The sequence below is a fragment of the Artemia franciscana genome, unplaced genomic scaffold (genome assembly GCF_032884065.1).
Source record: "Artemia franciscana unplaced genomic scaffold, ASM3288406v1 Scaffold_867, whole genome shotgun sequence".
NCBI lineage: Eukaryota > Metazoa > Arthropoda > Branchiopoda > Anostraca > Artemiidae > Artemia > Artemia franciscana.
The window spans coordinates 689,381-703,150 of record NW_027068640.1 but is presented as its reverse complement, the minus strand read 5'-3'; the positions used below and the strand labels follow the sequence as shown (position 1 = coordinate 703,150).

Here is a 13,770-nt window from a genome sequence, read left to right as displayed (position 1 = left end):
AAAAAATTAAAAAGAAAAAAAGGAAAAAAAAAATGTATTTCATCATAAACCAATTCAAAAACGAATGTATATACAGACCGGGACACCGGGATACAAATGACGACCGGGACACAGAGAATATAAATGACGACCGGGAAAATCAAAGAATGACGACCGGGACACTCAAAGAGAAATTACAGACTGGGACACCGGGACACAAATCACGACCGAGACACAGGGAATATAAATGACGACCGGGACACAGGGACACAACTACAATGGTGCGTAACTAATATGGCGCATAACGACATACGACACCGCGAAGCGCCCCCACCAACTAGGTGTTGGGGTGGCGCGAAGCGCTACCCCAACAGCTAGTTCTATATACGAACTAAGGGTCTGCAAATATTCCAAAACTTAAAACATTAAAATGTTTCAGTTTTAGACAGCTAAGACCGAACGTATGTTATAAACACTTTACCGAACTAATTGAGCTGACCTAATAGGAATTGCATTTGGAATTATTTTAAAATTAAGACTCCCATTTTGACTTTAAATAACTCGGCGGAAATGTATTTTTTTTTCTTATTTGACTTGATTTACAAACTTACTTTAAAGTCATTAGTATAGAGGTGTCTTTAACATTTGAGCTAATTTAAACTAGATAAACTAGTAATAAGTTTACATCTAAACTAGAAAGTTATAACACTAAAACTATGTATACGACAGTTACACATGCTAATAAATTAACAAGATGGAAGTCAACCTCGATCTGTTGAACAATGAATGACCACCAGCGAAAGTAGCTAAGTCGGCCAATTGCCCCTCTTCCTCAACAACCAAAAGAAGAAAAAAAATGCATAAAAAAATCCTCACTGATGGTGTTTTGGGTGTATGTATAAGGGCAAACCTTAAGTAAGGAAACGTATTTTTTGTTTATCTGGCTTATTTTACAGAGTGATGCATAAACGTCATTAGTTTGTATTTAGAGCCACCAGGCCACACTTGATATTTAGGGATTTACTAAATAGAATTGAGATAACATAGAATTATACAAGGGATATTGATAAATGCTATTATATTAGTAAAATTGAAGTCCTAGTTGCTCTGTTTCGACAAAGCGTGGGGACCCTGGAGAGTAGTTGGATCAAGGATCTACCTCTCCCCTTTAAAGCCCAAAAGCTTACTTTGTTTTCTCTTTTGTTTGTAAAACAAACTGACAGTGTTTTCAAATATAAAACTTTTTTTTCTATTCTTAAACACTCGTGGATGGCATTCTTGTGTATCTAGCAGTATACTTTAAGTAAGTAGTAAGTACTTTAAGTTGCCCTGCTTTTTTATTGTTTTAAAAAGTAGAACCGTCACAAAGAGTCAAACTTTAGCGTAAAGAGCGAGGCGTTGAGGAGGGGACAACCTCTTTCATATACGGAATAATTTCTGTTCATTTTAAGTTTTAATGTCACTCCTTACTTGCAGTTAAAAAAAACTTGCTTTTTTTATTTAATTAGAAAAAAGGCGTCGATTGGTATGTTCACTTTAATCGTAAGTCATTTATGTGAATTATTCAATATTTACCGGATAATGTAGAACTGAAGAACCAAAATTTGGTAGAGCATAAATTGCCCTGCTCTTCATCCCCTTTAAATGAATATCAGTGGTTATTTTTTTTCGTAATTAATTCTGAGTGATGTCACTAGACGAAGCAGTAACATCACTTTAGGCATAGTAATACCGTATCGATAAATGCAATATTGAATAAAAACCAGGCTGAGATAAGAAATAAGGTGCCTTCTGTGGTCTTTAAAAAAATGGATATGAACATTACAATCTTTCTGCTGAAATATTCAAGAGGTGTATTGCTGATGAGATGAGCAGCCAAACAGTTCGTGGTAAGGAACTGCAAGTAAGAATAGACCCGACTCAATAGTAGCCGAAACCCTAAAAAAAAATTTTTGGTAACAATATATACATCAAAGGAATCAGATTTTTATTCTGACTTCAACTATATAAGTTTCATCAAGTTTAGTCTTACCATCAAAAGTTACGAGCCTGCAAATATTTGCCTTATTTTCATAAGAGGGGAAAACACCCCCTAAAAGTCTTAGAATCATTATGAAAATCAAGCAGTCAGATTCATTGAACCCTACTGTAGAGGTTTCAAGCTCCTATCTGCAAAAATGTGGAATTTGGTATTTTTTGCCAGCAGAAGATCAGGGCGGCGTGTTTATTTGTTGTTTTTTTTTATCTTCCCACGGGTGATCATGTTGACTCAGTGGTCCTAGAATATCACAGAAGTACAAATTTGGACGGAAACCATAGTCCTAGTGCCCTTTTTAAGTGACCAAGAAAATTGGAGGGAAACTAGGCCCCTTCCCACACTCTTTTTTCCCAAAGTCACCCGATTAAAATTTTTAAATAGCCATTTTGTTCAGCATTGTTGAAAAATCTAATAAATATGTCTTTGAGGATGACTTAATCCTCCACAGCACAGGGGGGAGGGGCTGTAAGTTGTGAACTTGCCTATTGTTTACATTTAGTATTGGTTATTGGGAAGTATATAGACATTTTCAGGGGGGATTTCTTCTGGTAGGGGGGGTCAAGGAGAAAAGGTTACGTGGGATGATCTTTCAATGGAGGAATTTTCCATGGGGGAAGGGAATTTTCCAAAAAGGGGGCGTCGGGTTTTCCGGCATTATTATCAGAAATTAAATGAAAAAAACAAGTATTTTCAACTGAAAGTAAGGAGCAAAATTAAAACAAAATTAACAGAAAGTATTACATGTATAAGGGGGTTCGCCCCCTTGTCAAAGCCTCACTTCCTAAGCTAAAGTTTTTTTTTTATTACTTTCAAAAGTGCTATTAAACCTTTTGTAATTCAGTTGTCATTCTTAATGAATTATAACAAAATTCGAACTTTAGCGTAAAGACCGAGGTATTAACGAGGGAGCGAACCCTTCATATATGTAATACTTTCTGTTCGTTTTAAGTTTTGATGTCACTCCGTACTTTCAGTTGAAAAAACTACTTTTTTATACCCTCCTCTCTTAAAATTGTCTCAATATTCTACGATTAGAAATATTACGCCTTTCTTTTCTTCTGAACCAAGAGCATATTTTGAACATTTAATTCATTATTGCTACAATGGGAAGAAGAATAAAATAACAAATTAATATCCTTTTTAAACTTTAGAATTATTAGCACTTTTCGTAGTATTCACGAAAATATGTGAAAATGAAGGATTCTCAGTACTGTTACTCCTCAATTAAGCCAAACCACTATACTAATTAAGATGAGGCTCAAATTGCGCACTTACCCTTTTGGAAGCTTCCGTGTCTGTTTTTCTGACCACTTGTACATGCTTTATTTGTTTTTTTATTCTTTATATGTCCCCAAATAGTGGCTGGTTCATATACCATTTTTTCATTCCTGGATGTGCATCTTAAACCAATCCTAGCCACAACACTCTTGGTGCCTGTTGGCTTTGATGGTCCTGATGTGCCTGTAAAATCTGCAAAAATTTTGAAGTTAACTATAATTTAGCAAATCTCCCAAAATTGGACGCATCTTCTATAATACTACATGCACCTATATGGCTCAACAGACCAATGGAAAAATGAAATGACTTTGTAGGAAATATAGGAAATACGATGGTAAAGTATACCGATGCTTAGGGCCATCATTTAGAAAATTTTCAAATAATTTCCATATTTTAAAAATAAAGTACAGTCAAAATAAGGTTAGACCTTGAAAAAAAAATACAGAAAAAATTATTTTTATATCATTCAAAAGAAAAAAAAATATTGTCTAGCATATTCAAAATCAGCATCGCTACCCCGAGGCAAAATGGATTGAATTTGCCCTCAAAGTGGGAAGAAAGGGACAAAAAGCGAAAAAGTTTATTTCGTAATAACACATAGAATATATGGGGTTACTTCAGGCATAAAAAACTCAAATGAAGGTAAAATTGGTCATTATCTGTTTTACAGTGATATTTTCTTCAAATTCCCCCTTAGAGTTGGAAGTTGGAGGGGTAATGCCTGAAAATCATCGAAATATTCTATTTTACTGAATAAAGAGTCCTTTTTAGTGTTTTGTTGATCGTAGATAATAAAAGACGTATAATCAGAAAAAGACGTGTAATCAGCATTCTGCAGCTGTAATATTACGGAATATTAAATTTAAATGCATACGGAAATACGGAATACGGAAATTAAATGCATCTTCTCTAGAACCGGACGTCTTTGGCTGAATCCCTAAGCTGAGAAGCATTCTTTTTTTTTTAAGATAGACCAGACGGATCTAGGGCGTAAAAAACATCTTAATCTAAGTCAAGGGCTTCAAGAAATATAAATTGTTATTCATTTAATAATATAGCAGTATTAATTAATATAAAGGTTAGGAAATGAACAAGATAACATTGGTTTCGATTACTTTCACTTTGTCAAAGACAAAAGGAGAAAAAAATTTAAATCGTAGGCATTGAAGGTAGGGTCATCCTCTTCAACTTCCATGGCATTCTGGTAGGATATCCCTCTGCATGATTTGCAAGCTATATAATAATCTGGACCTGACTTCTTGTATGAGAATCTTTCTTATATGAGAGTTACAGCTATTCGGCTTACAAGAGCGCTTCACAAATTTAAGAAGCTGCAATGAAGCAGGAGATAAATCATTCGTATAGGAACAAAGACTGTTTCGTTGTGCATGAAGTCCCACTAAAGAGGGTCGAGACTGCTTCTTTCACTCCACTTTTAGAGTTAATGATAGACGAGCAGTGTTTAAATTTTGCAGATGAACAGAGGGTGGCAAATCTCGAGGATATATAAATTTTAAGGATGCTGACATCTTCGTTTGAAAGATAGGATAGCGAGCTGAGTTTAGGTCTTCTTCACTCGTGTATCCATAGATGGACACTAAAGCACGTTCTCCAGCGGTGGATATCTCTTGGTTAAACTTCTTCTGAATACCTTGTTTTCTTTTAATATGTATATAACCTTTCCTTTTCCAGCAACATGTATGTGGGAAGTGATATCGTAGCCTAGTAAAAATATGGAATCACACACTTCTATGCCCAAACTAGTTTTCATTATATGTATATCCCGTGCGACATGTATACCACCTTGTTTCACTTCAGGCTAACAATATATCTTGTTGAAATGGCAATTGGTATGAAAGAGTAAAAGAATGAGCAAGTTAGTACCATCACCAACTTCCACAATTAAAAGAATATATGACTTCTCAGCAGTGGTTTTTATGATCTTCACGTCCGCGCTGCACACTGCCTGAATAACTTCGATCCCCCTTTCATATAAGCTTTCACTGAGAATTAGGATAAACCTCGAGTTACGTTTTTTGTTTGATAAAAACTCGTCCGTGGGCATTTGAAAATAAGTATCTGCAGTAAATAATGCCTTTATTTTGTTAAATTTCAAACTTTTGCTTTGTGTGTAGTCTTTTCATAGGCCCTCCATTACATCTGTCCAAAAACAACGAAAAGGTATGAGTACCGTATTTTGATAAACACCAAGTACTGGCCAAATGAAAAGCTACTTCCAATGTTCTACTGAAGTCTATGAAGAAGAGATTCACCTTCCAAAAGGCGAAGGTTGTGTAATATTAGTTCTTTTCTCTTTGAGTACCGGCTATCTATGTCTTTATAAACTTCAAATAAAGCTTTCGCAAGATCAGGATAGTTTCGTTTACTTATGAGTCCTTCGTTGTCACGGAGTGACGACCACACAGCTCATAATTCGTCTTTAAATCAGTGTCTTTCTGGTATGATCGAACGTTTTGCAACAACCAAGAGCCCCTGACACATTAGGCTAAGATTTTTTTGCTTGATGTCTGGTAAGCCAGCTCTCTCATCTGTCATAAAGGTTGCCTGTGATTTATTTCTGAAAACTTAATCCTTTACTGACTTATCGACCGTATCATCAAGAATCGCTGTTCCAAATTTTAGAAGTAAAGGAGTCATTATTTTTTAACTATATTTTTAAATCCCACAAATCTTCGAACAACTTTGAATATAATGGATTTCTATGCCCAACAATGTGTCTTCGTAGGTTTTTTTTAGCCTTGCGAGCCCCCTCTTCTTATCTTGGTCACTAATCCAACATTTCTTTCCTTTAAGTTCAAGTCAATTCAATTCAACTATTTTTATTTACAAACAGAAACATAACAGCTAAATTACTAATAACCGAAACAAAAGAGATACAGAAATACACTTTCAATGAAAAGGCTATTTACATTTCTTTTTAAAAACAAATAATTATTAAAACTAACAAGAAAATTTAAATTGGATAAATAAAATAAATACATTACATAACCTAAAGAAGAACTATAGCCATCTCTCATCAACCATTCTACCACAATAATAATAATAGATCAATAATAATAATTATTATGACTAAATCAAAACTACGTACCTTTTCCTTATACATGTTTTTAAAATCACTTTTAGAAAACCCTCGGAAGTCAGCTAACCGAATGCTCTCAGGAATGGAGTTCCATGACTAGGGCCCCAAAAATCTAGTTGAGAAATCAGCCCTGGTTCCACTTCTATGCGATAAAACAAAATTGGCTACATGACGAGTCTCATAACTATGTGGTGACCTATTGTTTCTAAAATAGTCATGAAAAACCTCACGACGTACAGAATTCCAATAATAGTGTGCAAATATTTCCTAAATGATAGTCAAGCAACCCCTCATACATTAAGCACTAGTAATTTGTTGAAGCCAGTTGAAGTGATGGTGACACCTTCAAACGTAGCCTCCAATAAGACATATCGGTTTATTATGAAGGATCTGAGCAGGTTTAAAATTTATATGAATATTGCTGGACCAGAAAATGCATCAATATGCACACGAATGAATTCAAGCGTGGTAAAATCATACCCTGAGTAAAAAAATTCCAAAAGTGCCGAATCGCAACGAGACCACGGGCAATCTTGGTTGCAACAACATCATTGTGAAGTTTCCATAATAGATTACAATCACTATAAGAACCCAAATAACGGATTTCCTGAACGTGCACAACACACTTATTTTTGAACACAATTTTACCATCAATATCATGGGGCTTGTATACTCTAGAATGCAATATAAATTAGTATTGTTAACATTAACTGATAATAAACTCAAACTAAAAAAAAAACGTAGAAAATTCTCAACACACTGTTAATTTTTAACACAAGACAATCCAAAAAAGACTTAAAAACGTAACCGCAGTGTCATTAGCGAACGACGCTAGCCAACAATCTGGAAGATAAAACCTTATGCTATCTACATAAACAAGGTAGAGATGTGGAGGAAGGACTTACCCTAGCACACCTCAAGACACCCGATACAGCGAAGAAGAAACATCCTCAATCATTGCTTTCATAGACCTTCCTCGCAAATGGCTTTCAAACCACTTTAAACTCACTCTTTTAATGACTAAGTATAATAATCTTTACAATAAAATTCTAGAATCTATCGTATCAATTGCTTCTCTTAAAGTGAAAAAAAAATGCTAGGGGACTCTCACCTTTTTCAAAACAATTATTTACAAAATCAACAAGATGAATGTCAGAAGGACTAGTTGAATGACCCTTCCAAAACCCAAATTGGCATTCATTTTATGTTTGATGGGATGTTCATATAAACATCGATGAATGACTTTCTAAAAGTATTTTTGAAAATAACAGCAGTATTGGGATTGGTGTTCAGTTTCCAGAATCTGACCTGACATCTCCCTTATAAAGGGGAATTACTTTAGGCTGCTTCAGAGCTGCTGGAAATGTCCCTGTCTCCAGCGACAAGTTGATGATATGAAAGCCTTAAAAGCTCTAAGATTCGCACCATCAATCCCAACCAAAATCGATTTTATGGTTTTTCCCTGTTTTCACTATTTCATCAGTTGTGTATTTTTCAAATTGGAACTCCAAGTTGTCACCATGAAGTCAACAAATTCTTCACAAAGATAATTTTCCCTATCATGCTTTGCACTTTTCTGAACTGGCGAGCCAATGTGACAATATAACTGGCTAAAATGATTCACTACACCATTTTTATCACTCACATAACAGTAGGATTCTTTAAAATATTGCTGCAAGTTTTTTTCTTTTATATATTTATGTTTTGCTGAGGACGGCCCTTGGACATAAGCCCGAAACATTCATTCAAATTAGAACTCCACTGTCTTACGAAAAGAATTCTTTCTTGTTCTTCTGATGATGTTTGTGATGGAGAGGCAGTGTGGTCTTCGTCGCGATTAACGTCTTGCTTATGGGGAGCAGCTGACCTATGATATCTTTTATTTTATTAGTTTTGGCGAAAAACACGCTAATATTATTAGCCAACAAAAATTCTTGAAATTTTTCAGAATCGAAAAGCTGATTCCCAAGTCTTTAAGATTCAGATAACCAGTCACAAAAAGACGTTTAAGGTTAGCTGCCCAAAAGGCAAGATTAGCAATAAAAAGGTGTTTTCAATTATTCTTCTTTCATTTCAACGAATCGCCTTGTTTCACCTCACATTATTCATCAGCCCTTGTTGAACCTCCTGAAGTAAGGATACCAACACTGTTTTAAAAACTTTTCATTTTAGTTCTATTGGTTGTATGTTGCTGTAAGTCTTTTTTCATATAATTATGTTTCGCTGAGGACGGCCCTTGGACATAGGGCCGAAATATTCATTCAAATTAGAATTCCACTAACTTACGAAAAGAATTCCCTATTGTTCTTTTTATTTTTTATGTTTTGGCCATGAATAAATGGGCAATGTATTTCTCGCTCGTCTTGATGATTGGCTTAAACTTAAAATTCTTATTCACAGTTTTTGAAAATCCTAATAAAAAATGTTTTAAATCATAGGAAAGATTGTGGAAGCAGATAGGTACACAAATCCTGCTGCGTAATAAGGAATTACGAACACTATGGATCATGCCTCTAAAAGTCCAGCATATTTTAATCTCTAGCTTTTCTTTAACACTTTCAGTTCAGTAATTTCAGTAGTTTTAATCTCTAGCTTTTCTTTATCACTTTCAGTAACTTAATTCATTAATTTTAGTAATTTTAATCTCTAGCTTTTTTTTTATCACTTTCAGAAATTTAATTCAGTAATTTCAGTAGTTTTAATCTCTAGCTTTTCTTTATCACTTTCAGTAAGTCAATTCAGTAATTTCAGAAATTTTAATCTCTAGCTTTTCCTTATCACTTTCAATAATTTAATTCAGCAATTTCAGTAATTTTAATCTATAGCTTTTCTTTATAACTTTCAGTAATTTAATTCAGTAATTTCTGTAATTTTAATCACAAGCTTTTCTTTGTCACTTTCAGTAATTTAATTCAGTAATTTCAGTAATTTTAATCTCTAGCTTTTCTTTGTCACTTTCAGTAATTTAATTCAGTAATTTTAATCTCTAGCTTTTCTTTATTACTTTCAGTAATTTAATTCCGTAATTTCAGTAATTTAATCTCTAGATTTTCTTTATCGCTTTCAGTAATATAGTTCAATAATTTCAGTAATTTTAGTCACTAGCTTTTCTTCGTCACTTTCAGTAATTTAATTCAGTAATTTTAATCTCTAGCTTTGCTTTGTCACTTTCAGTAATTTAATTCAATAATTTCAGTAGCTTTAACCTCTAGCTTTTCTTTATCACTTTCAGTAATTTAATTCAGTGATTTCAGTAATTTTAATCTCTAGCTTTTCTTTATCACTTTCAGTAATTTAGTTCAGTAATTTCAGTAATTTTTATCTCTAGCTTTTATTTATCACTTTCAGAAATTTAATTGAGTAATTTCAGTAATTTTAATCTTTAGCTTTTCTTTATCACTGTCAGTAATCACAATTTCCCTATTTGTTTCAAATGAAATGTTATAATTTCATCTAGACAAGCTTCTGCAACTATTAAAAGCTCTTTTAACCCGTAAATAGGGCAAGAAGCCCCTAAATGTTCCAAATATTTGACCAATTTTCTATTTGACTTCACTACAGCAGATCCAAAAGCCGCTCGTTTGTGCTAGCCTAACTGTTCCCCCAGTTATTAGAGCTCATATTGTATGAGCTCTAACAAAATTCTAAGAATCAATAAATTGATTTAAAAGGAAAATCAGAGGCTTAATGCCGGTCAAGATTTAAAATAAGAGCTCTGAGTCACGATGTCCTTCTAAATATCAAAATTCATTAAGATCCGATCACCCACTCTTAATTTATAAATACCTCATTTTTTTATAATTTTTCCTCTCCCTTTAGCCCCCCAGACGGTCGAATCTGGAAAAATAACTTTATCAAGTCAATTTTTGCAGCTCCGCCCAGAAGCACCAAACTCGCCAAATCACTGAACCCCTCCCCCCAACTCCCCCAAAGAGAGTGAATCCAGTAAGGTTACGTCAATCACGTATCAAGGGCATTTGCTTATTCTATCCACCAAGCTTCATCCCGATTCCTCCACTCCAAGCGTTTTCCAAGATTTCCCCCTCCAACTCCTCCCAATGTCTACAGATCTGGTCGGGATTTGAAATAAGAGCTCTGAGACATGAATTCCTTCTAAATATCAAATTTAATTCAGATCCAGTCACCAATTCTTAAGTTAAAAATACCTCAATTTTTCTAATTTTTCCAAATTAACACCCCCCTCAGCTCCTCCAAAGAGAACAGATCCGCTCCAATTATGTCAATCACGTATCTAGAACTTGTGCTTATTTTCCCCATCAAGTTTCATCCCCATCTCTCCACTCTCAGCGTTTTCTAAGATTTCTGGTCCCTCCTCCAATCCCCTATGTCCCCTGACCCAATTCGAGTCGGAAATGGAGCATCTGAGACATAAGATCCTTCTATATATATCAAGTTTCATTAAGGTCCGATCACCTATTCGTAAGATAAAAATACCCCAATTTTCGCGTTTTCTAAGAATTCCGGTTTCCTCCTCCAACTCCCCCAATGTAACATGATCTGGTCGAAATTTAAAATTAGAGCATTAAAGCACAAGATCCTTCTAAATATCAAATTTCGTTAAGATCTGGTCACCCTTTCGTAAGTTACAAATACCTCATTTTTCCGAATTCCCCCCTCCAACTCCACCAAAGAGAACAGATTCGGTCCGGTTATGTCACTCACGTTTCTTAGACAGGTTTTTATTCTTCCCATCCAGTTTCATCCTGATTTCTCCACTTTAAGTATTTTCTAAGATTTCCGGCCCACCCACCCCCCCCAACTGCCCCCCAATGACACTGGATCTGGTTGAGATTTAAATAGGAGATCTGAGTTACGAGATCCTTCTAAATATGAAGTTTCATGAAGATCCGATCACTCCTTCGTAAGTTAAAAATACGTCATTTTTTCTAATTTTTCAGAATTACCCCCCCCCCCCCCAAATTCCCCCAAATAGAGCGGATCTGTTCCAATTATGTCAATCACGTATCTAAGGCTTTTGCTTATTTTGCCCACCAAGTTTCATCCCGATCCCTCCAATCTAAACGTTTTCCATGATTTTAGGTTCCCCCAAACTCCCCCCCTCCCCCAATGTCACCAGATCCAGTTGGGACTTAAAATAAGAGCTTTGGGACAAGATATCCTTCTAAACGTCAAATTTCATTGAGATCCGATCACCCGTTCGTAAGTTTAAAAATACCTCATTTTTTCTAATTTTTCAGAATTAACCCCCCCCCCCCAACTACCCCAACTACCCCAAAGAGAGCGGACCCGTTCCGGTTATATCAATCATGTATCTAGGACTTGTGCTTATTTTTCCCACCAAGTGTTTCATCCCACCAGTGTTTTCCAAGATTTTAGGTTACCCCCTCCCAAGTCCTCCCCCCCCTCAATGTCACCAGATCCAGTCGGGATTTAAAATAGCAGCTCTGAGACACGATATCCTTCCAAACATCAAATTTCAATAAGATCTGATCAACCGTTCGTAAGATAAAAATACTTCATTTTTTCTATGTTTTCCGAATTAACCACCACCACCCCCCACCCCCAGATGGTCAAATCGGGAAAAGACTATTTTTAATTTATCTGGTCCGGTCCCTGATAAGCGTGCCGATTTTTATCGTCCTAGCTTACCTGGAAGTGCCTAAAGTAGCAAAACCGGGACCGACAGACAGACAGACCGACAGAATTTGCGATTGCTATATGTCACTTGGTTAATACCAAGTGCCATGAAAATGATTAAATTCTAGCGTGGCTTTATCTTTTGGTAACGTTCTACAACCTCTAGGCCATGAGGGGAGTAATATTTCAAATGGTCCTAGCTAGATTTCGGGGCCGGATAAACGCATAAACATCTAGTACATGGACGGTTACAAATCCGTCTACTAAGGTTTACTATTAGGAAAAAGTGTCCGATTTTGTCAATTTGTACGTACAAAAAGAAGGCATAATATTTTACATCATGATTGGACAAGGTGCGTTTTGGACATAATGTTTTTTATTTGTATCGTAAAAAAAAGAACACTTATTCCTACTTTTGGGTTATCTATCTTCCAGATTTGAATATGTTTCATTTGAATTGACTATTTTCTCTCAAAGCTTTTAAATGAAACACAAGGGAAAGTTTAGACCCGCCTCGTTCAAAGTTATAAGCTGTTTCTTGCTAGTATTCTATTTAAAAAATCTGGAGCCCACTGGCTAAAACACTCCATTTAAAGCATTCATTTCTTTGGTCAAACTTTAGATCAATAATAGCTTTCTTATGCTTTAAGGATTCAGAGATTTTGAGCTTTTTTGGCCAATGAGAGAGTTATAATCCCCGACCGCTATGTGCAAATCTAATTCTTCTATCCCTTTTATTGTAAACGCAGAACTGTTTTCTGAATATTTCTCAGCGGTGCTGTTTATTTTGGAATTACATCAGTTTAAAATTTCATTGGTATCCGCAAACCTGTGAAATGTCTCCATTTTTTTATAATGCAATTACACATTGATCTTCCCTGCCCTCTTTAGAGAACACTATATGAGCACCAAGTTGAATTCCTAAACTTTCATTTTCTTCTTTTTGAATTTTTCTAGTTGCTTCAAAGTTATCTTGTGTTGGAGCGGTTATAATAAACACATCCTATTACTCGAGGATGCTTCAAAATTATCTTGACGGGTAGGGGGTAAAATAAACGCTTCACTTGGGGAAAGTTCAAAAATACTATGGGAAAAACCACCGATGTATTGTCTAACATTAAAGTATTTAAACATTTCATTTGTCAATATTGCTAAAATATCTTCAGTTGAGGCTAATTTAAAATCATCTTGAGGAGAAGGGGGTAAAATAAACTCTTAACTTATGGCTAGTTCGAAATTATCATCAAAGTCTTGAATTTAATTAAGTGAGAATGAAGTGTCTATAGGTGGACAGGAGCTCGTGAAGGCCAATAAACTGTCCATATCTGCGTTGCCAGTAAAATGGGTGAATAAATATCCTAGTAAAATATCATTGGTTGGAGGGGCACTCATATCTGCGCTGTCAGTTGAAGGGTCGAATAAATTGTCTAGTAAAACATCCCCATGTGCAGACTCGTTAAAATTATCTAGTAAAGGGTTACTAGTAGAAGGCTTCGACACCAATCCAAATTTGTACAACTCTTTGTTAATTAAAAAGTCAAATTCTGAGTTACTATCTATAGGTGGGTCACTGCTGGAAAGGGTATCCGTATCTGCACTTCCAGTGTGTCACTAGCTGATCGGGCGGATAAATTATCAAAAATATCGTCGTGCTCACGATAAAATCCCTCGTTAAGTTCATTCATTTTTCATGAGTAAGCTTCAGCACCACTTACTTATAACACTTAACTTATAAGACACTTTTTGGTAAACACTC

At 35.3% G+C, this 13,770-nt stretch overlaps 1 protein-coding gene across 7 annotated transcripts in view; it reads right to left on the bottom strand.

Annotated features, from left to right (window-relative positions):
* The window catches only part of LOC136043712 (circadian locomoter output cycles protein kaput-like), a 311,923-nt gene that overhangs the window by 132,860 nt on the left and 165,293 nt on the right, over positions 1–13,770 (bottom strand). For 6 of the 7 annotated variants that reach the window (XM_065728606.1, XM_065728604.1, XM_065728609.1 and 3 more), the window contains one exon: positions 3,293–3,487. The exons of the other annotated variant lie outside the window; for it this stretch is intronic. In XM_065728606.1, the coding sequence (XP_065584678.1) occupies positions 3,293–3,487 (195 nt within the window). The remainder of the gene's footprint in view (positions 1–3,292; positions 3,488–13,770) is intronic. 7 annotated transcript variants of the gene reach the window in all.